The following is a 25,349-nucleotide window of genomic DNA, read 5'->3' as shown; positions in this document are numbered from 1 at the left end:
GAACTAACAAGAAGTGAAATTCAAGTTCCCAAAACGTATTGCCATGGTCTAAATTAACCGTAACACCAAAGATTTAATAAACAGGCCATCACATGTATTTTACTCAACATCACCAATTAAATCAAGTAAGAGGATCGAATTCCACACTTTTCAGCAAAAACAAACAATGGCATTTTATCCCAAAATTCAGAAAAATACATGTAACTAAGGTATGCGCAACTCACCAAAAATGATGCATCTAACTTGACGTGGCACCGAACTAGCCCAAGGCACTGGTACCTAACAAAATGTACCACAAATTACCATTTGTTACAGTTGAACTTAATTTAGTGATTGACTGGAATTTCTTCATTAGGCCGTCGGGTCGGCATAAGTACTATTATTATTATTATATTAGTTCAATTACAGAGGAGGTATTTAGTTAATCTAGCACTATTCCTAGAGCTGTTGGTACAAAAATTAACGTAGAAGTTTGGAAAAGATTTCATCACTTATGATAAGCACTGGGTTTAATTAGTATAATCAATTCATATTTCAATTTCTTAAATAGAGGCTTACAACAGTCGGCAAATAATCAATAAATAATTTTACTTAAATCAATTTACGGCGGCGAGTTTCGGAACCAAACTCTTTGCCGAAAGTAGTAGTTTTACTCTTTAATTAAGTTCTTCGGCACATCGGGTGCGGTAAAGTTCTTGCGCAAGAAAGAGAGGTGCTCTGTGCGCTGAACGTGTGCGAGTTGTAAGAAATTTAGCCCCATTTCTTCTTCCTCTATTATAAACAGTATACATATCTCTTGTTCCTAACTGTAAAATAGATTAATAGATGAGAAAGATTACCGATAGGAACTATAGAAATTTTCCGGAAAACGAACGGAATGGTAATCGGAGGATTTCGGCAGAGAAAGTGAAGCTACAGGGGTCTCTCTCTCCTTTTTACTTTGCTTTGTCTTTTAATTTAATAAATACTTATAATAGTTATATATATACTACGGTGGAAAGGAGGTGAATCAGATGGAAAAGTTACACCTGTAATTTCAAAGAACGAGTCCGTGACACGTAGTGTGGTGTGTCGGTTTGGGCTCGTCTCGATTTCGGTCCATATGCGTTCGGATTCCGGTCTCCGAAAAATTCCAAAAATTCAACACAAGCTAATAATAATTTAAGGGTCATTGTGGCAGTGTCGGATTTTTAAGGTAAAATCCCATCGTTGCATAACTCATACAATGAGTCGGGTTCCCATTCGGACCACGTGACTATAATTTAAAAAAAATCAGGATTTTACAAAAATAAAAAGTAAAAAAACTTTCCAAAATCCCATGTACAGTCGACAATCAATGCATATAGACTTGGGGAGAGAGAGAGAGAGAGAGAGAGAGAGAGAGAGAGAGAGAGAGAGAGAGAGAGAGAGAGAGAGAGAGAGAGAGAGAGAGAGAGAGAGACGCACCATTGTAGAGTATCACAGTCGTAGATCACTGGAGTCACGATTGACAGACTCGACACCCACGGGAGTGAGAGAGAGAGAGAGTGGGCTGTGAGTGAGAGTCCAATAGTTGAGTCTGAGAGAGTGAGAGACAGAGACGACTTGAGAGTTGAAAGTGAGAGACAGAGAGAGTGGGCTGCTACTGCTAGGGCTTCATCTGAATCATCTCATTCTATTTATACTAGTGTGTGATCATGTGCATTAGTTGCACCATAATCCATATGCACTCAATAATGGAAATTTCTCGTAAAGTCTTATAATGCATTACTCGAGGGCCGCCTGAGCTGTTTTTTGAATATCGGAACCGTTTACCTTTTATGTGGGAGTGATTATATCATTCGTGCAAAAAAATGAAGTAAATAGGTTATTGATATACTTGATCGCACATAACAAAAAAATTCCTATTAATGAATCGACATTCTGATGAAAGGGCTTCCAAAACCCGATAGACCCGAAAATTTGGTAGAGTGATTAAAACACTAAGAACAACAAAATGAACGGTATGGATCGTCACAATTATATCGCGGTCGTGTGGCTAGCGTACATTAGACTATAGTAGAATATCTAGGGTTAGAACTAAGTAAGTTCAGTGTATAAATTTGAAAGGTAGTTACAAACTCATTTTTCCTAATGTTCGATCTAAACTGTTACGATTTAACATATTATCAGTTATATCATTTTGGCCCAAAGTGGAGATAATTGGATGTCGGTAACCATACGATCAGATCACATTCAGTTCTTTTAAAGGCATTAAAGTCATATAATGGACCACTCTAGGGCCGTTTGAGCTATTTTTTTAAAATCGGAACCGTCTACCGTTTACGTGGGAGAGATTATACCATTCATGTCAACAATCAAGCAAATTGTTTATCGTTACATACTTGATCGGACTGATTCGGACGTCAAAAAAACCATTCAAACAATGATTTCGCGTCTCGTTGAAAAAGTTTTCAAAATCCGATAGACCAAAAAATTAATGAGAATGATTAAAACACCAAGAAAGACAAAATGAACGATATCGATCATCATGATTGTGTTACGATCACAAGCCATTCGATGTCACCCTCTGTCCAATTTGAATCACTGGTTCTACAGCCCACCACTGCCCACCCCTCGGCCTCGCAGGTTGTGATTAAAGTATTTTGATCGTGATTGTGTTACGATAACACACCTCATTTTTTTCATGACTTCATTTTTTTTAAAAAATTGATCTTTTAAAATTAATATTTTTTATAATCATTTTATTTTGAAACTTTTTCTCCCCTTATTTTGATAAGTTTTAACTTGATATAATTCACTAACACAAACAAAAAATAATTTATTTTCACAAAAAAATTGATACTGTTTTTTTAAAAATCTTTATTAGATAAAACGCAATGTATATGTGTGGTAATTGGTGTAATATAATTTTGATTCAAATTTTTTTAATCATAAAAAATATTTTAAAAGCTTATTTTAGTTAAATAAAAAGAAAAGATTAATAAATTATTGGATTATCAAAAAATACATAGAAATAAAGTAAAGTATAATCTAAAATCCATTGTTTATTTATTAACATATATTTTTTGGTTTTTTGATGTTTCGTGCCTTGCTGTGTCCGACGAGAACCGTGTTGTGTCGTACCTGTGCCCGACTAGAACCATGTTGTGTTATGCCATGCCCGTCCTACTTCCGTGCTCGTGCTCGTGTCGTGCCTAGCTAGAATCGTGTTGTGACTCGTGCCCCATCCCACTTCCATGTCGTGTCCATGCCGTGCTCGTCTAAGACCGTGTCGTGCCGTGCCAGGCCAACTTCCGTGCCGTGCCGTGCCCGTGTCTTTCCCTCTCACTTCCGTGCCCGTGTCGTGCCGTGCTCTGCCAGGATTAAACCGTGTTTGTGCCGTGCCGTGCCACCTTCAAACGTGCCGTGCCCGTGCCCGTGCCGGTGCCGACCCGACCCGTTTGACACCTCTATTAGGATCCGAGTAAGCAATATGAGAAGATAGTGTTCGCAATCCAACACATTGCAGATATAATTACAGACCCAAAAAAAAACACTTACAAGCTACTCCACCGCAGAGTAATTCAATCCTCAATTGCACACAACCACATACTATATGGTATAACATAGTTAATGGGCAACAGAATAGTTTTCCGAGGGACAATCTCATAAATTTGTTCATAAACAAGCAGCGATGAAGCTAATGTCGGAAACTGTAAAGCATACCCATTGTAGCAGAAAACACACATAATTAACAAAAAATTAGAAACGTAGAAGTTCTTCATGGCCACATAGAAAAACCATCACCATCAAATGTTTATTTCCAACTTATTTGAAGGAGGAGCATGCTTTGTCCTTGGAAGGAATCCACCTACTCCAGACCCAGCAACTCAAACTTGCACATAACTGCAAATCTAAACAGTCGGAGTAAAAGTTTGAATTTCCATATGGGCAAGATGATTGAATTTAATCATTTTGAAGCTAGAAATTTGAGTAATATTGAGGGTTACTTCTGTCATATCCCTTCTAGGGTTAAGGGGGTTTTCAAGTAGGTATCATGTAGCATCTTCTCTCTCATGTCAATTTTTTTCTTTGATTATTTTACCCTCCAAAACATACTCCCTCCGGCTCCTTTTTAATGTCTAATATTCTATTTTAGATTATCCTTTAATAAGTGCTCATTTTGTAAAGTTAGTGGGTAAAAGTAGGTACATTTTCTATTTTACCCCTAAAAGTAGATTCCATTTTTGAAAAGTTAGTGAGTAAAAGTGTAATGATAATGTTTTCATATAGGGTAAGTACGGAAAGTGGAGGTAAAAGTTGATGTGAAAGATGTAATAATGATGTTTTCTTAATAAGTTAGAGTTACGAAGTGAGACACTTAAATAGGGGCGGAAGGGGTAATAACTATTTGGGTAAATTTCTCTTATATACCTTCGACTTTCACGCAAATTTCACTTCAGTCCTTCTATTTTTAATTTGGACAATACTAATCTTGTAGTTTTGATTGAGTTTCGATGTGGCCCCTTTGAAGACAGAAATGTCCAATTTTTGGACAGAAAAAAACCCATGTGCTATCCACATGACCGCTCTACAAGGATATTTTAGTCCATTCCCGTCCACCCTCTTCCCCACCAAAATAAAGCCCAATCTGCAAATTTCCCAAATTGATTTCCCCTAAATTAGTGTACTATGAGTTCACATTAGAATTAGGCATGTGGATGGCTGATTACGCAGGGAGGGCAAGGAGGCAGTGGTGAACGGTGAGCTATACTTCAACGACGATGTGGAGGCGGCCACGGAGGAGTACGAAGTTCCAGCAGATGAGTGAGTTTTCGAGTAGCTCGACGGTTAGCAATCTGACCTTGAATTGGGTGTAAGTGATGGCTGCGCAGTTCGAATAAGCTTTTCCGGCGACGGGATAAGCTGTGAGTTGGTTAACATTGTATTAGTTCTATTCGCTTTGGTCTTTGGATTTCTAGTAGGAATAGAAGTCACATTTTTTACGAAAGTCATCTAATCAAGTGGAAGTTCACCGGCTTTCCGACATACTCCATACCATCGATTCGCCATCACTGGAGTTGGAAACAAGTTGAAGAAGAAGATCGAAGGAGGAGGAGGAGAAGAACCAGGTAATAATGTCCGATTGAACCCATTCATATTCTCTCTCTGAAGATGAGGAAGGCAAATTAAATCCATTCAAATTCTTTTTCTACAAAGATTGGAAGGTTTGGACATTGCCATAGTTTTTTGTGGGGACGAAGGTTGAAGGAATGGACCAAAATGACCTTGTAGAGGTATCACGTGGACGGCACATGACTTTTTTCAGTCCAAAAATTGGACGGAAGTCAATAAAGGGGTCACATATTTTTTTTTTTATCGGCAAAACAAACGTTTATAAAACTCAATCGGGTTACATCGAGGGGGAGGCATGTAGCACAAAACTACTACAACTGCCAAAAGAAAGAAAAGAACAACAATAACAGCAGAGAACCTCCAATCGAGAGTTGGAGGAAAAACCAAAACTCCTCAAGAACACGACTAGAGTTTCAACTTTCGAATACCGTCCAAGAAGGCTTTAAATTCCTCCACCGAATAGAGCTTGATATCAAATTTGGTTTTCATCCACATTGCCACTTTCGTTTTAATAGCATCCCCAACCTCCTTAATCACTGGAGCAACCTTGTTGAAGACCAAGTTATTCCTTGTTAGCCATAAAGACCAGATGGTCGCAAAAAAACAAGCTTCCCAAATGTGCTTCTCCAAATTACGAAACCTGTTGTCAAACCACCAAACAGCAAGGTCAGCCAAAGAAAAAGGGCATACCCAAGACATATGTCACCAATCCATAATAATTGACCAAACCCTCTAAAAGACCTTACAGAACAAAAACAAATGATGGAGAGTTTCAACCTGCTTAGAACATAAAGGGCAAAGCATCAAAAGAGGTTACAAAATCAGATTTCTTCTGTGAAGCACTGATCTTGTGGCCACCCTATCTTGAATTGCTAGCCATGAGAAGACTTCCACCCTGAGGGGGCTGAGATTCTTCCAAACCGAGCCAAGAACTGGATCACTTACAAAGTTCTGCCATTCCCACTGCTTATAAACTGATTTCACCGAGAACCGCCTGCAATCCTCCTATTTCCAAAACAAAGAATCTGGTTTTGATGGGTCCAAGGTTACATTTTGGAGGCTCTGAAATAATTCCTCCCTCTCGTCCTCCTCCCAAGGTCGTAGCGATCTCCTAAATTGCAGATTCCAACTGCCAAGGCCATTCCCATCCCCTACGACACTGACCACATCATTTGTTTGAGAGGAGAGAAGGTAAAGTCTAGGGTAGACTTCACGAATAGCTTGATCCCCCAACCAAGTGTGGTTCCAAAACATAAACTTCCTGACCGGAATGGATTTGGATCCTGAAACCCTCTTGGAGTAATGGTCCAATACATGAACTAAGATTTCCAATGCTGCAAATGTCCCTCCAGATGTTCGTTACTAGTCCTGATTCCGGTAATTGAGGCAGCCAAGTTCCATGATCCAATCTGTATTTCTTTTTTATAACTTTTACCCAAAGTGAGTCCTTGTCCTCGTGAAACCTCCATCATCACTTTGCCAATAATGTCAAGTTCTGTTGCATCATTTTCTTCACCCCCAAACCCCCATCCTCCTTGCACTTGGAAATAAGATCCCACTTGACAAGGTGTTACTTTCTTCTATCAGCTGAATCCCCCCCAAAAAAATTGCCTCTGAAGTTTCTCTAATTTTTTGGCAACTGTTGAAGGCATTTTGAACAGCGACATAAAATAGACAAGAAGATTACGAGTGTTAGAGTTGATTAACGAGAGTATGCCCCCAGAAGATATCCACCTCCTTCTCCATATACTCAGTGCCCTCTCAAAACTGTCAATAAAGGGGTCACATTGAAACTCAATCAAAACTGTAAGGTTAATATTGTCCAAATTGAAAAATAGAAGGGCTGAAGTGAAATTCGCACGAAAGTCAAAAGGATATAAAAGAAATTTACTCTAACTATCCTTCTAATGCAATAAGTGCATGGTCATAATTGGTGATTGAAAAACAGACTAAAATGACAAGTCATATTTCACAGAACTTTAATTTGGAGAGTGATGTAGTCAACTCTTTTTTTTTTTTTTTGCACGGTTTTCAATAAATTGTATCTTTCAATCATTACTTTCATTTTCTATCTATCTCTCTTCACTCATCACTTTAAAACCTTCCTCAAAATCTAAACTAAACAAAGTCTGATATCTTGAAATAGTAGAAATATGTGAATTACAGTTTAAAAGATAAAGCAACAGCAAAATAATAGAGAGAAAGCCAAAAGGAGAGAAGAGACACAAATTTAGAATTTTGCCGTCGAAGACCGATATATAAATCGAGATCCAATAAAATATGTAGAACTTTGCAGATTGAGATTAGACTTTTTTTTTTTTTTTCCAGACTCAAACAATAATAATAACAAAATACTACGTACTGATCACTTAGATGTACTTATTATTTGTTCAGTCGTGACTTAACACATTACTTTTAATCATGTCAATATGGAAAACAAAGTTATAATGAAGGAGGATCTAACATACTTTACTGAGGTAGCCGCCAATAAAATTGCAGTTCGGAGAACATTTCTTCCGTGCCATACATTTCAAGCTCCTCTATAGTTTCCTAAATGACAACAAAAATATGAAAGTATAAAGGAACCATCAATCATTCAATTGAGTAGTTGTCTCTTATTATACTACTAATCAATTAATTAAAGACTTAATCAACTGAAGGTGTGGTAGACAAAGTCTACGAAAAAATTGGAATTCCAAGATCCCAGCGTTACCTGATCTCCTTTCAAATGCTGCTGCTCTAAATGCTTATTGAGATCTTCTATCACGGGGCCATGATCTCCTCGAGTAGTAAAAAGTGTCGGCGGCATATGTACTGATCCAGAAGTGAAGGTCTGCATGTTGGGACACCTCTTTACAACCACTCTCTTTAAGGATGACAAGTTGAAATTGTAATTTGCGCTGCAGAAGCTTTTGAGATTTGATAGGTCTTTCAATATCAACCACTCCAACTTGGGGAATACAATCTCTTCATCATCAATCACTTCCTCGTGCCCTTCATCTGTTGCAAAAACGACTTCTTCCATCGCGGAACAAGACCTCAGATAGAGTACTTTAAGCCCACCAAGGGCCTTGGCGACGGAAGCTGTCAAAAGATTTCGCAACAGGGGACAATCCTGAATGGTTAGGTATTCTAGGTTTTGAAGACCCAGAAGACCGTGGGGATCCTTGTTCCACAAACATGTCAACTGAGGCAGAGTATTCAATTCTATCACTCTTACTTGGGTTAATGACCCAACGCATTCTTGACCTTCGCCAACCTCTAGCCCATCAAAGTGGAAAACCTCCCTCACCCCAATACAACTTTTCACAACCAACAGGTCCACATTCCGTAATCTTCCGAACGAATGAGCCGAAACAACTGCTGATATTTCGTCACATTTGAAAAAATCCAGGATTTTTATGCTTGGTTCGCAAGCGCCCAGAAGTTGCCGAAGAACGCTCCCTCCTAGTGCGCTGAGACGAAGGTCCTCCAACTTTGGGAATGCAACCTGCCAAAAATCAATTTTGTCATCTTGTTTAGTACTACTAATATAGAATCATAGTTGAGGCATTTCATGATATTGGACGAGCCAATAAAAATATAGTAACATTGTTGTGGACAAAAGTACTCAGTTTCAGGATTTGTTAAACATATACTTTCTCTGTCCCAAATTGCGAGACCGTTATGAAAAGATATAAAATTTTGAGATTAAAAAATTTAAAGTACTATCACGCATCATTTTTTAAATATCTTTGCACCATATCAAAGCGCCCTTGAATTACTTTAATTTGGTGTAAAGAAACTTGAAAATTGTACTTGCAAGTACTTTGTTTTTGGAAATGAAAATTGCACGATTTTTGGAGGCAATTTGGGACGGCGGGAGGGAAGGACGAGGAAAGCACTAGATGTTGATTATTGACGTCAGTTGGGCTTTAGTTTATATGCGTGGCCAATGGAGCAACCTCTAATGTGGGTACATTATAGTGGGATTACGCTGACATACGTGCATTGTAGGAACCAAAAAAGAAAAGGAAGAAAGAAACCTACACCGCTACACGTATGTATGTATATCCTTGAATACTGTATTTTTTAGGCAATGGCCATAATCAACCAAATTAAAAAGGTAAGAAAAACACATTTTTCTAAATGGTTGTGGAAGAATTGTTGATTAAAGAGTCGGTAAGATACGACCTGGGGATGCTGTAGGATAGGCAGGGGTGAAAATATAGCATCCCCAAATCTGGTAAGATATTGATAACTAAAAACTTGGGGGTCCTAGGCCTCGTCCTCGTAGACCTTGTGCATACACATTATCATACCGAACTTCCAATAATATAGGCCTTGATTTAGAGTAATTATTTAGGAGTAGTTGTTTTTGGACACCATTACATCAATCTGCAACAGCCAAGGGGACCTAAAAAAACCACGTAGTGGTGCCCTCGGAATGTTAAAACTTTTCCCATGATTTAAGCATTGTATGGGTGGGGATTTGCAATAGAATCAATTAATTACAATAAAGAAGTCAGGGGAAAACAAATCATTACCATAAAAAAAAAAAAACATTTGAGCTCCTCATAATGGGTTTTCTTGAGCACCATCATTACAAAAAAAAAAAAAAAAGGTTCCTCACTTAACGAAAGAACTAACCATAAGTATATTCTTCATTAAAGTGGTAAACACATAAGTAAACATTCTGAAGGGAAACAAACAATAGCGAAAACTTGCATGTTCTATTTTCAATTCGTCATGTTCGAAATATACAGTAGAGAGCTTTAATTCAACAATCACTACAACACGAATGGGCTGTAGCGAGGAAATATGGCGAGGAAAATAAATTTCCTTGCTAAAAGTATATTATTTGCGAGGAAATTCAATTTCGTCGCCTTTTCTAGCGAGGAAACAAATTTCCTCGCCAAAAAGCCTTTTTTAGCGAGGAAAACTATTTTCCTCGCAAAAAGGTTACATTTAGCGAGGAAAATCTGTTTTCCTCGCCAAATGTAACTTTTCGATGAGAAAATATTTCGTCACCTTTTTTAGGATTCATTTTTTTTATATATAAGGTATTATTAATTATATTCCTATGTATTTTGTAATATCACGACGGTATGACATAATAAACTATACCATTATGAAATTTATTAAAATAAAAAAGTGTTAAAGGGGAACAAATAGTTTTCATCGCCAATCGCATTGAATTGGTGAAGAAACCTCGTATTTGTCACTTTTCTTATTCTAATTAGCAATGAAAGATATCTTGAAGTGTAGGTATCGATGATTTTTTTCATAATAGTGAAAAACTCAACAGAAAATAAAGTGAAAAATATCTTAAGTTACTGATGTTGTATTTAAAATATCTCAAAGTTGGATCATCACAATTCTATTTTCAAAACATCTACATAAAAATGCACTATTTCACAAAAAATACACTATTTCATATGTATTGTGCATTCATGCTGTAATTTTTTTCCCCCTGTAAATAGTTTGTTGATTTTTATTTAAACCAACTTAGGTTATTGTAATGGCATTCCTTTATAACCAGATAAATATGTTAAGTATTAATTTCAAATGCAATTTTGTAAGTATCATGGATAATTTTATTTATACACATACATATTGTGTGTGTGTGAGAGAGAGAGAGAGAGAGAGAGAGAGAGAGAGAGAGGCAATTTAAAATTTAAAATTTTTTATTAAAGATTAAAAAATTAAAAAGGTATGTTCTTTAGTGCTTTTAGGATAATCTTATATGAATATTTATAAATTTTGTTCATATTATTATAGCGATGATGAAAAAAATTACAAGTCTATAATACTCTTTGTATTTGGCAAAAAAGAAGGTCAAACTCACTTTTAAAATTAGTAAATGAGGGTGATGCTTCTTATTATTCATAATCTGATATTAAAATATTAGTACTAAGTACAAAAAAAATTTACCCTGAAAATAACAATTAGTGGTTGAGATTCACTTTGATATATAGGGTCCCACATAGCAAACTGAATCTCAACCACTAGTTGCTCTTTTCGGGGCACTCTGAGATAAATTTTCTTTGTCCTTGACTTTTCGTTGAAATATATCTTAAGCTTATGACGACAAAATTAATCTCATTCCATAAAAGTTAGGATTATCCCATAAAAAATGAGAATAATAACACATATTATTAGTTCTTCAAAAGTTGTTAGATAAAATTGTTGTGCTAGCAAAAAATTAACTTGTTCAAATTAAGTTCAGACACTATAAAACTACAAAAAGTAGAAAGGCCAAAATTAATGTTGAAAAAATTAATTTGGAGTGGTGAAAGAGATAATATATAAATAAAGTTTCACCTATTTTACAGAAAGTATAGTGTAGCGTGGTTGGTAGTTGCTTCGCGTCTTATGAGAGAGGTCTAAGGTTCGAGTACCAGCAGCTGCAAAAAGCGCGGAGAGAACTTCTATTTTGGGATTCTTTTTGTTTAGCGAGGAAAAAATTTCCTCGCCTATTGATAAATTCGTAGCCTATTTGACGACAAATGGTATTTGCGAGGAAAACATTTAGCGAGGAATTTAAGCATTTAGCGAGGAAAACATTCCTCGCAACACATCAAATTAGGCGAGGAATTTATTTTCCTCGCTAATACTTTCTGCGACAGTGTTTTAGCGAGGAAAACTGGCGACAAAATTTTTCCTCGCTAATGCATTTTGCGAGGAAATCAGGTGCTTTTGTGAGGAAACTAAATCCTCGCTATAGCCCTTTCGTGTTGTAGTGAATAATTCTAACACCACACCCATTTACATACCCACACTCACAACAAGGGTGGGGCCCACACATACTGAATGTGTAGTATGTGCGGGCTCCACCGTAGTTATGAATATGGGTGTGTAAATAGGTGTGGTGGTAGAAGGACTCTATCTTTTTCCTGTTTGAGTTAATTTATTTTGTTAGAGGAGATAAGCCCAAGTTTTCCATGTTTTGGTAAAGTTCTAAATTTTGAGGATGTGATGAGAGGAAGGAAGATATACGAAGTTGGACATAATGTAAAATAAATAAATATATAGTTGGAATTAATTAGATGATGTCACGTGTTGCACTCAGATTTCTTACGGAAACACACCGTACATGTATAGTATAGTATATTAACTTTCGTGTTCAATTTTCAATTGGAACTATTATTTTCCTTTCTCATTCATTATTGTGTTGTACGTCTAAGGACCATTTATCAATCTACAGAGTTACAATAATATCACTGGGTTGGTCTAGTAGTCAAGGCCTAAAATTTAGAAATTTGCTTCCTCATAAGGTCCTCTTAGATTCAAAATCTCACAGGTACTATCAACTCTTTTAGAGTCACCAGCCAAACCGTGCAATGGAAATGGATCCCCAGGATTAGTCGAGGTGTTCATAAGCTGACCTAAACACCTAAGTTATCCAAAAAAAAAAAACACAGAGTCAGAAAATCTTTACCTGGTGGTCGAACAATGGTTGTGCTTCGCATTGTATAGAGCGGCTACAAAAACTTTCGAGACTCGGCAAATTCCGAAGCCCCAAAGTCGTTAGGTTAGGAAAACGAGTGACATAATGATCAACTTCTTTTCCTTTTTGTTTCTCCGTCACTGTTGCTTCTATCTTTGGACAACCCCCTACGACATTCATCAGTTTGCCACAACCTGTGATTTGCATGTACTTCAAATGACAGAAGGACGATTCCGTTTCTTTTTCAGGTATCGGGAAAACTTGTTTATCCCATATCTCTGTAATCTCAGACAAGGAAACAATTGTCAACCGTTCCAAGGCTGGGAGAGCGACCTGAAAAAAGCTGTTTAATTACAACTCATTCCGTTTATGACTAACGCAATCAAATGCAGTCAAATCAAGTAGTATTCAGTAAATGGTTGTGCTATTGATCACGCATTCAATATGAACGAAAAAATTGTTCTTTTTCATCAATTCCCAGTCAGGTTTACGAGCACGAATTTCAACATAATCTATATGTTCCTCTCTGACTCTTCTCCTTAAAAAGACGATCTTACCCTCTAAGGCTCTAAATGGATATAGAGCAGAGTTGTGCCACAAACACAATATTTGTGACAACTGATAAATACGTAATGAAAAAATTGCAGTAAAATTAAAAACAGTTCGTATCATATAATAATATTTCAATGACTTTCTTTAATGACCAGAAGATAATTGCACACTTTCTTTTATTTTTTTTAACAAAAAGAATAAAAAGAGGAGGGTATGTGACAACTCAAAAATAATTATGTAGTGTGAAGGTAAATTTGCAATCAAAAGAAAAAGCATTCGTATAGAGATTGGTTGAGTTTTTTTGGTCATTGGGTTCAACATATGGCGAGCAATTTCAAAATTTTTCCTTTTATTTGAATTTCAAGTTTTAATGGGTCAGGAAAAATTCGTACCCGAGAAGAGAGAAATGGGGTCAATTTTGTCATCGTGTTTTCATGCGTATAATGTCTCTTCACAATGTGACATGGTAAGAATTTTGATTCTCTAGAGTCTGGATCGTACAATATTTTTGGATTGTCGATATAATTTGCCCTTGGACGTTCTTTTTTACACTACGTGTTTCCTTGAAGTCCAGGAAGACAATGGCTTAGTATATATAGACCACACTTGAATTCTGGCAAAGAATGATATTAGAGCGCCACATGACGATGTTTTGAGACCACCAAATAACTACTCTAGATGTAATATTATTGAATGGTCCTGAGGCATATCCAAATTAGAGAGAGCAAGAGTGTGTCCTGAACTTGCATGGAGTAGGGAGTCAATGGGCAGATACTAGCAAAAATAGAATTCGAAATGTCACAGAACTCTCTACTAGCCTAACTATCTACTCCATCAATCACACAAAGGACATCCAAAACCCCCATTCACACCTCTCATAATATAATCTTGAATTTTAAATATGATTTCTATGAAATTTCAATTTTGTTTGATAGATCTCGTTTAGTTTTAATGGACAAACTTTTTAATATCACAAGAAGTATATTATAAATTACAATATGTGGATAGTCCTTTGAAAGGTATAATTAAATCATGATTTTGGATATATATCCTTCATGTGATGGAGGGAGTATATTTACTTATAAATTTACAAATTTACAAACTACTACTACTATACATCGGGGACTCTTCTAAAACAGTTTATTTATTTTTTTTTATCAAACTTCCAAAAAGTTGCTCCCTCAAGTCAGCATTTTCCGATAAATGTAGTTCTGTTCATATTTTCTAAGAAATATTTAAGCAAAACGAAATTGGTAACTAATAAAGCATTACCTTATCAGTAAAGAGTAGCGTTTGTGCATCATGAGCAGAACAACTCTCATTGCTTGTTGCTTTCTTTTCCTTTTTGGGATAGAACCTTTTGAGGTTTGGTAGACTTACCAATCTCAACTCATTCAACCGACTGAAACTTATCGGAATGATATCTTCATGATCTTCTTCTCCTTCATTTCCAATCACTCCTTCCATGTCCATGCATCTCTCTATCACTAAAATTTTGAGCTGAACTAGTCCTCTCGCAGATGACGGGGAGAAGAGATATTTCCAACTACAATCTGTGACGCTTAAGTCAGTCAAGTGACTGAAGGATTTCGATGGATACAAACCATTTCTTTGCCTACACCATTTTGGTTTCCCTAGAAGACCTTCCAAGGTGTTCGCTAGATGAATCTTCTCAAGCTTCAAGACCCCAGTTGAATCGTCAGAGTAAGATCTACAACCAACTGCTATATCAAATCTAACCAGGTTCTCGAAGGTGAAGTCTTTGGGCAAAAGCGCGGGGTCTTGTATGCGAACATATAATAAAGTAGTTAATCGAGTCAAGGACATTAGCTCATCAAGTCTCACACAGCTTATATCCCTCCCAGTACCGGCTCTTGTTCCTTCCCATAGGTGAGAGGAATCCCATGGCAAGTACAATTCTTCAAGGCGAAGTAATTTGGATATGATGCCTTTGGGAACCACTTTAAGCTCATTACAACCCCACATATCTAAAAATCGAAGACGAGTTAACTCTCCTACCTCTCGTGGCAACACCTCTATATTAGAATGCCGGAGGCTAAGTATTTCGAGATGGTCCTTCAGATCCTCGAGTATAGCTATGTCTCCCAACTTGCATCCATCTAGGCACAACATCTGAAGTCTTGCTAATTTTGCAAGCGAAGCTGGGAGAATGGGCAACATAGTTACGCTTTTCAAATCTAAAACCGTAAGGTTCTCCGTCCCACTAAAAAACCTGTCTGGAACTTGAAGCTGGGATTCGTTGTCGGGGTTCTCCGTCCCACTAAAAAACCTGTCTGGAACTTGAAGCTGGGATTCGTTGTCGGTACAGTCCAGCCGTAAGATGTGGAGTTCCGGACAAACCAACTCCTCCGGAAACTCAAGCATATCATGGGGCCTTAAGGAGATAGAGATCACAGAGCAATGCTCATAGGTAGATTTCTCAGGCCAATCTTTGACACCGTGTTTGACAAGAAATGATTTCTCATCTTTTGCTATTGAAATAGCAACGTCTCGCACGACATCATGCATTTTCACAACACCTTGGGTGTAATTTTCGTCTAATAGCAAACAGCAACTTATGAGAGTACCGACCACTGTATGTACCCGATCTAATGCTTTTTCCAATGAATCTGGCTTTTGATCACGATGGAAGTTCCTCCCCGCCATGTAGTATCTCGCCAAGCCATCAATTTGAATCTCAGCATCTTCCGGAAATAAACAACAAAGCAAGAAGCATGACCTGGCATCCTCGGAATCTAACTGATCATAGCTCCACTTTAAGGATGCGTGCACCTGTCGGTCGATTCCCTCAATGTCGTTTAGCATGGAATTTTGTAGCTTGTCAAGCGCGTCTCGCCAGGCATACATATCCTTATTCTTCAATGCTACTCCAATTGCATTAATAGCAACTGGCAAGCCTTGACACTCTTTACAAACCACCCTTGCTATTTTGCGGAGTGCATGATGAGCGTCGACATAATTTCCCACCTTCTTCTTAAAAAGGACCCAAGATTCTCCTTCAGATAAAATTTCGATTCTAAAGTCTTTGACATCCATATTCTTCCACACGTCTCGCTTTCGAGACGTTAGCACAACTTTGCAACATTTGTTTCCATCTGTGATAGGAATACCTATTGGGCAGCCAGACATTTAACAATTCAAATATAACATATTTTTCCCCACATGTGATAGGGATTCAAAATATTACACTTAGAATTCAATATCATGAAACCAAAGGGAGTACATCAATATACTATAACCTATTGAAAGGGGCAAGCTTCCCGGCTCGCGAATCTTTGTTAACGGCGTGACCCCTAACTAGGGGTGGCAAATTGAACCCAGACCCATTAACAAATTCAGACCCATCAACTAGAAAATAGACCCAACCCAACCCATTTATTAGTTGGGTAAAAATGGGTTCAAACCCAGCTAACCCAGTATTAGTTGGGTCATAATTGGGCATCAATTGGGTCAACTTAAATGACCCAATGGGCAATGAAAGTAACCCACCAAATTTCATCTCTTAATTGGTCTCTTTTCCAAACCCAAACCCATCAATTGGTTTATTTTCCCTCCCCCCCCCGCTCTCTCCCTCTCCCTCTCTCCCCCCGCTGGTCTCTTTTCCCTCTCTCTCTCTCTCTCTCTCCCCCCAGCCCTCTCTCTCTCTCTCTCTCTCTCTCTCCCGCCCCCCCGAACCCCCAGGAGCATGGCCTTCTCTCTCTTTTATTCAATTGTTTTGTCCTAAATCACACGAGTCCAAAAATATTTTGAATGGTCCGAATTAAAAATCAATTGTGACCGGTAACAATTATTTTGACCAGTCAAAATTGAAAACACATCTCATCCATTAATTGCGTGAATGGACCCGTGAAATTGTGCTCCGCCGTGAATAAATTTCTCTCATGATAGTCCCGCAAAGGGTTTGAATTAAAAAATTGACTTATTTTTTTGACTTTATTCAAAAAAAAATTTCATTTTTTTTGTTTTTTGTCATCTTTTTGTGACTTATTAATTTGTTTTGATGAGAGGAATCGGAAAAGTAAAAAAATTTGATCGGAACTTAGAATTTTTTTAATAAAGACAAAAAAAATCAATAAGACAAAAAAAATTACTTATTCTCGTCTTTTTGAAAAAATTTATGAGTTTCGATCATAATTTTTTTTTACTTTTCTAATTTTTCGATCATAATTTTTAGTATATATGTAATTGGGTTAATGGGCGGGTCGGGTTTGCTTTAAAATAAATGGGTCGGGTTGGGTATGGGTAATTAGACTCATAGTTAATGGGTCTAAATGGGTCAATGACCCATTAAAAACCCAACCCACTAACAACTTATCCAATTTGACCCAAACTCGCCCGTTTGCCACCCCCTACCCCTAACTACTACGTATGGATTTTTAGAGAAACAAGGGTATTGATATGCTCACAAGATATTGTTCCAAACTTATCATGCAAAATTATGAGACTTTTTATGATTCTTCGGCTTTAATCCAAAATATCCACCTTTACTTGTCAAAATTTCAGAAATACTAGTGTCACAACATTTCGGATAAGTTATGTACACAAAATCCTACGTACAAATCAAAGAAATAGGGGGCAATCCAAGCAGCAGCAAGCACGTAATCCTACCTACATATTGTTTTGTCACGAAATGACTCAAGAACTGAAAGCGGGCTTGTCAAAACTTGTCGTATCTAACCAAGGTTACAAGCATGAAATCCTCGTTCAAAGGTTACAATTCCATGCGTGGCCGACATGTTATCTCATTTATATAAGAATATCAGAAGAACTTGATTCCAAATCTTGCTTAGTAGTAACACATATCGAAACGCGGGAAAATGAATATAAAATAAATACTCCCTCTCCATCCCCAAAAAAGAGTTTAGTTGTTGGGTCCAGAGTGCGCCTATGAAATTGGTTACACAATACTATTCCATGCGACCATTTTAAGCTGTGATGTCGAATTTTATAAAAAACTTAATTGAAACCATTTCTAACACCAATTGCATGGTTTTAGTAGAGAAGGTGAAAAAAGGGTCCGACAAGTGGTATCAGAGCTAGGAAGGCATTAATGCGAGTCGCGGGAGCGTTATCGTGAGGGAGGGATTGTTGGGCTCGGAGTGCCCCTATAAATTTGGTTACAAAAAACCACTCTCTGCGACAATTCTAAAAACAACTTGTGGGTGCGATGTCGAATGCCATAAAAGACTTAATTGAAATCCTCTCTCACACCAATTGATTTTAGGAGAGATGGTGGAAAAACGATCCGGCACTAATATTTCATTTTAGACTGTCCCTTAATAAGTATCTATTTTTAAAATTTAATGGGTGAAAGTTTGTACTTTTATTACTTTGGCCTTTTGAAAAATAGTGGGTAAAGAGTTAATGGGTAAAAGTATAGGATAATTTCAAAAAGTGGAGGTAAAAATTGAGGTGAAAATTATAATGATAATGTCCCTTTAATCAGTTGAAATTACGAAGCTAAATACATAAAAGGGACGTAAATACTTATTAGTTTAATTTAACAAAAGTTCTCAACCAAAAAAGTTTGGTTGCTATAATCAGGACCGGAGAGAAGTCATTGCCAATAGGAAGTTTTATAAGTCAAGTAATATTTAACATGCGACATCAATGCCGTGGGGTGTCAAATGATGTGGCATCAATACATGCAAGGTGCATGCCACAACAGAAATATGGTGACGAGTGTGTGCACACAACATTATCGCTTATATTCCAATTGTTAGCGGGAAAAGACAAGTGAGTTTTTACGTTAAAAACATATTAAAGAGGTTCAAATTTGAGAAGATACCTATTTTGTTCAGGTCCAGCTCTTGCCAAACATCATCCAGTATTATGAGATTTTTCTTCCCATTGTCCAATCTATTCCATAGTCTAATCGCTCTTCCCACTTCAGTTTCTCCACTGAGTGTTAGATTCAAACGGTCGGCGAGTTGCCCTTGAATTTTTCTCACATTGGCATCCTGAGAGACAACTGCAATTACGACTTCGTCAAAAATTCCATCTTCTTTCACTAGTTTGCCGACCTTTGTGACTGTAGTCGTCTTACCAACACCTCCGGTTCCATAGACCCCAATCCTGTTCGTCTGAGGGTCTTTTAATGCTTCCACAATGTCTTCGAAAACTTCATCTCTTGAATGGAAACCCTCATAATCCGTGTTGCATGGGAACTCAAGTTCTGTAGGAGCTTCCCTAGGGTGTGAAACTGTGCCAATATTCCCTCCTTTGTCAGTGAGATCTTTGATGCGAACCACCTTCCTCTCGGCTTCCTTGCTAAGGCGGTAACGCGAGATGAAGTTGGGACACGAGAAACTAAAGCACAACTGCATGTTTTCCTTAACAGTTTTCTCATTCCTAAACTCTGCAACTTCTTGTCTGGTCTTGTCAGCATCTTCTAGCCAGACCGAAACGTCATTGTCAATGGCATCACCTTGGCGGTTGGCTTCGTTAACTTTTCCTTCGACATTGCTTCTCTGCTCTTGAAGGTTATTCACCTTTTCTTCCAAGTTATTCAGGTTCCGCTTGTAATGAAAAAGAAAACCCGCATGACGTCCCACTGGTTGTATCACTGGCTCGATTATTTTCTCAAAAATGTTGCCTAGTATGATTTCCAACATTTTCAGTTCCACTCTTTTTTCCCCTTTCCGTATTGAGTTCTTTTCTTGCCTTTTTGAAGAAGGCGTCAAGTATGAGGAATGAGATCTGAATTTGAGAAGATAAAAGCTCTCTCTATCTGCACTCGAGAGAACAAAAGAGGTAACTAGAGATGCACTGAGATAATAGCAATGTAAATATATACTGAAACGACCTATGATTCTAACTATTGACATGCGAAAGAAAAATGTAATCGGTTCACTTCACTGTTCTTTTAGTACTCCCTCCGTCCCTTTTTAAGTGTCCTGCTTCGTAACTCCAACTTATTAAAAATATATCATCATTATACCTTTCACATCAACTTTTTCCTCCACTTTCCCTACTTACCCATCATCATTACTCTTTTACCCACTAACTTTTCAAAATAAAATATACTTTTAGGGACAAAATAGACAATACACCAACTTTTACCCACTAACTTTACAAAATGGACACTTATTAAGGGACAGCCCAAAATGGAATACTGGACAATAAATAAGGGACGGAGGGAGTACTATTTTTACGTGTGTTACGAATGAATTATGTTGGTACCTTCTCTCCTAATTTTTTTGGGGGCTTTTTCTTGTTTTGTCCTAATTCGAATTTTTTCTGTGTTTGTTAATTTTGCGCCAAATTTTTGTTGATTATTAATTCGTCTCGACAAGAAGAATTAGAAAATCCAAAATTTTTACTGCTTTATCTTGGACATTTCTGAAAATATTTGGGTAAAATTTAACTTTTTTTTATTTTTCCGATTCTTGTGGTCGAGACGAATCAATAATTCAAAAAAATTTGATTCAAAACTAACAAATGGAGAAAAAAAATTGAATAATGATAAACTAAGAAAGAGCCCCAAAAAGCTAACTATTAGGAGAACACGGAAGCTAGTCTTTAAACATTAGAAAAGGTTTCAAAGCTGGGGATATTAATGGACTAATTTGTAAGTGATCCGATGCTTTCTTAACTTGCAATCTCAACGCAACTGTGGTGTATCACTTCTAATGCAAAGCGCGCAGGGGATATTAATTCTTGGTTTATATATTTTGATGAACTTTAATAGTAATTAATAAAGCACTTAAAAATCATATCATATCTCAAATGAAACAACGACCCTGGGAAAGCTTTCAGACATACCTTAATTAATTAGGTCTTTTGTTGTTCTTTCTAAGTGTTCACCAAAAATCCTTTGTCTTTAAGCTGACTGAACAGCAGGAGAGGAGACGAAGAAGAAGAAGAAGGAAACCCAAAGCTTGAATGGCAAAGGAAGAATGAGTGAGAGGATAGTTTGAGGAAACAATAATGTGGCACACCGACCATGACTTCGGTAGAAAATTATTAGTTGCACCTGGAACACCGTCACGTTGCATTCTCTGTCACATATTTGTATGAATTCCATCAATACACGCTGAAAAAGAGTCCAGAAGCACCAAGGCGACAGTACTCCAGGGGCACTGAATAATTTCTCAAAGTTGGTAGATGTGAAATGAAGAGATGGCAGAAGGCAATGCCAAAAAAGTAGTGGTGCTACAGATCCGACGGGAAAGGGATCCCGATGCCGCGTCGGATCCACTCTGGCCACTGGACAGCCAATCCGATCCGTCCAAAAATTCTATAAAAAAAAACCGAATGGATTTAAGCGAGAATCAACGGCATCTGATATGTGGAGGTGCTCAGATCAAACACTCCATACTTTTGTATATATATGTATTTTTTTTATTTAGACTTCGTTTTTTTTTTAAATAAGATATTCTATGATGAAACTTCATGTAAAATGATTTTGCAAAAAACAAAATTTAATTTAATTTGTTTTTGTTTTCTAATTATTATCATACTTCTCTATTCAATTATTATCCTATTTCTTCAATTATTATTTTCATTTATCTCTCTATCTCTCTCAACTCATTACTCATCTCTCCAATCATTATCCTATTTCTCTCTTCACCCACTACCAAAACTAAAATACCCAAAGATGAAAACCCAATAAAGGCAAAAGTTTCGTTTCTATTTTCTAGTGATTGGTTGATAGTTGTAAAATGATGTATGTATGTTTGTACATAGGTATTATATGCAAAATTTTGTCATATTTGATGAGAAAGCACAAAGTTAGATCATAGGTGGATAAGATAAAGGATGTGGGTGGTCAGTAAAGTGACGTAATTATTTGTTGAGCAACGAAGCCTAGTTCGAAAAATGACTTACCACCTATACAAGACAAGAACATTTTCAGTCATATGAAGTAAAATGTTTATACTTAGTAAAATATTTTCTTGTTTTTTGTACAACCAAACACTAAAAAGTAAGTAAAACATTTTTCAAAAAAATATTTTACGTCCAAATAAACGAATGCCTTAGTTTTTTTTTTTTTTCCTTATTACTAAGTTTTCTTCTTATCTGAGTTTTTATCGATAAACATCAAAATTTTCCTTTTTATAGACTTTTGCTGAGTTACTTTCGTAAATCTGTTGCCGAACAATGCCTAATTATGCCAATAAAAAATTAAAAAAAATGCTCAATTACGTACCCAAAGAAACCTTGTTGAGGACTGGAACTCATGTCATTGTATATCCTTTTTTTTAACAACAAAAAAACAAATTTTATTAAACTCAAAAAAGAATTACAGAGACTAAATGGACCCAAGACATGAAGGTTGATTCAAGAAGTGAGCCTTCTAGCAAAAGACACTCTCACAACCCGACAATCATATGCTGTCTGGAACCCAATGACAAAATTGGCAAGAGGCTCACGATGAACACAGAACACCCCTAAAATCCTTCCTCAAATGAAATGCAAACTAAAATCCTTCCTAATCCTTCCTCAAATGAAATGCAAATGACTGACAAACTCAAATGCAAATGAAAAGCAGATGCCTTTCGTACACTTATTTGACTTTCATAAAAGCATAGTAGCACATGGAGTGAGGAAACTTTTATATCCAGCCGTTGGCGGTAATAGTTAATTTCATTTTAGACGGTTTGAATTTAAAATTTGATAATCTCTTAGGCCATGAATCCTCTGGTCCTGGAGTGAATTGTTTGCCTTTGATCGAACCGGAGAGAGAAATAATTAAAGTGTGAATAAACTGATCCGAACACTCTCGACCGTCGAACCAAAAAGAAAAAAGATTCCATTTCTCTCCCTATCTTCTTCTCTAGCTTGCTTCCATTAGCAATCATTACGTGATTTTTTTCAAGTATGTACAGTGGTGGAATTTAATTAAGTCTTGCGGCCTTCGTTGGGCGGGTGCACCATTATCATCTAACATCACAAAGCTTAAGGCAAAAAGAGAAGATAAAGCAGTACTGCTAAGTTAGAGTGAACTACAAATACTATTATACTAGCCTCCTCATTTCCTTTGAACCTAAGTTTCATTCATCGGATTTTTAGTTGCATTTCCTTTGAAATTTTCATCTATTATTCTACGTTTTTTTTTTTATCTGCATGAGTTTATTGTTCGTTGAATAATCTTAAAAAAAAATACTAAAAAACAAGGTCAATAGTGTTCTCTGATACATGGTGCGTGACCCTTCGTGATTCGATGTTCCATTCAAGAATTTATCATTCATACCATTTTCAGTACGTGGCCTCTTTATTTTTAGGGAGATTTAGTGATAAATCTACTATAGTAATCTTATAAGCCTACAAGTCCACATAATAGTTTTGTAAAGCCACAAGTCTCACAACCTAAATCCTAAGGTATCTCATGAAAATGTCTAAAACTCTAAACCCTACTAAAGTGTCTAAACCACTAAAACCCTATAACAGGAAAGTGCATCCTAGAACTCTATAAAAGTACATAAATGCTAGGGTACCTTATCCTATAATAAAAAAATGCACCCTAAAATTTCATAAAAATACATAAACCCTATGATATCCTACCCTACTCTAGAATACTCTAAAATGGACTTGAAACCTTGCAAAATTCATAGGTGGAATTGTGGACTTATGAAATTCGCAAAATGGACCTAAGATTAATTTTTTATTACTTTTATTTCTGGATTTCATAGACGGGCCTATCTAATCCCTTGCAATATCACTTTAAGTCGCTCAAGGCCCCAACGGAAAAAGAAATAGAATAGTAGAAACTCTTTACCTTAAACGAAATCTCCTATCCCTCCGTCTCTTTTTAAGTCTTATATATTCCCTTTTGTATTGTCCCTAAATATATAAATGTCCTTTTGTAAAGTTAATGAGACACAACTATGTAATTAATTTGGCGCAATCACACAAGTTGTTGATCCAAATCTTCAGCATTATTGAGGTACTTCTTTTCAATTAAAATCTACACTTTTCACCGTTGAGTTTTTTTAGGTTCCTGCTGTAGGCTACAACATATTTGCATAGTAGTAAAAGTCCAAACAATAAATAAAAGCAGAATATCAATGATCACGGCGAGAAAGATGATAGCATTGGGCCCTATGCTTGAAATTATTGGTGGGCTCTCCCGAGTCACGGCGAGAAAGACGTACAGCTTTGATAAAGGAGAGACAGATAGCATTGAGCCCTATGCTTGAAATTTCTCACGGTAGGGAAGAAGCCAATAATGGCATCTCTCAAACTTGGTCGAATGTGACCCCAAATACAACTTGTCAAAGTTTAGGAATCCAAAGGGATTTGGAGTGGAATCGGGGATGCTGTAGCACGCTCACTACAAGAAAAATTGCATTGGGTGACGAATGAAATTTTTCGTCACAAATAATATAGGTGACGAAAAAAAATTTGTCGACTAAAGGTTGTCGAGGATTCCTACCTGGTGACGAAATCTATTTTTCGTCACCTATAGTGCCTTTTGGTGACGAAAAATTTCGTCGCGAAAGACATTCTTATATGTGAAAAAATCTCACTTTCTTGCTCCTGCAGGGTTTCGAACCCGAGTCTCCTAAGTTTTGTACGCAAGCTTTAACCAACTACACCACACACACTTTTCAGCATATGTTTGAAATATCTAATATATAACACATACATTGAACATTAAAATATATTTTGAACGGCATTTTGAACTATTAAACATTAAAATTAACAATTTTAATAAACATGAAAGTCGTAGCTCTTTATGTTATTGTTCAAACCCAATTTAAATTATCTCAATCGGAGTTCTGAGCAAAGAGTTATGCCCGAAATATATTTGGTGACAAAGCGTAATTCATAAATTTCGTCACCAAAGAATAATTTTTCGTCACTGAAAACGTAAAAAGAAGACGAAAATATTTTTCGTCTCCAAATTGGTTCATTTGGCGACAAAATATTTTTTCCGTCACCGAATAGTTATCTTTGACGACAAAAAATAATTTCGTCTCCTTTTTTACTCTTTTGGGGACGAAAATTTTATTTTGTCGCCAAATAGAAGCATTTGGCGACAAAAATATCTTTTTCGTCGCTAAATAGTTATAATTGGTGACAAAATAATTTTGTCAAGGAAGTTATCAAAACAGTGACGAATTTATTTTTTTGTCGCCAAATATACTCATTTAGTAACGAAATTAAATTTTGCCGCCACTTTTTCGTCACTAAACATACTTTTTCTTGTAGCGGCTGTAGCGGGCCGAGCAAAATAGCTCGTGCCACACTGAACGTGGTGCAGTGGTCCAAATTAGTCTAAGCCATCTTTTACCCTTGACGTTCG

The 25,349-nt window shown here is 36.8% G+C and overlaps 1 protein-coding gene across 1 annotated transcript in view; it reads right to left on the bottom strand.

Annotated features, from left to right (window-relative positions):
• Positions 1-7,427: 7,427 nt before the first annotated feature.
• The window catches only part of LOC131323043 (uncharacterized), a 131,135-nt gene continuing 113,213 nt past the window's right edge, over positions 7,428-25,349 (bottom strand). The window contains exons 12-14 of the mRNA XM_058354656.1: positions 12,518-12,859; positions 7,811-8,587; positions 7,428-7,647 (exon numbers count right to left, since the gene is read on the bottom strand). Of these exons, the coding sequence (XP_058210639.1) occupies positions 7,567-7,647; positions 7,811-8,587; positions 12,518-12,859 (1,200 nt within the window). The 3' untranslated portion in view covers positions 7,428-7,566. The remainder of the gene's footprint in view (positions 7,648-7,810; positions 8,588-12,517; positions 12,860-25,349) is intronic.

This window comes from Rhododendron vialii, chromosome 4a (genome assembly GCF_030253575.1).
Source record: "Rhododendron vialii isolate Sample 1 chromosome 4a, ASM3025357v1".
NCBI classification, from domain to species: domain Eukaryota; kingdom Viridiplantae; phylum Streptophyta; class Magnoliopsida; order Ericales; family Ericaceae; genus Rhododendron; species Rhododendron vialii.
This window is presented reverse-complemented; position numbering and strand designations above follow the sequence as displayed.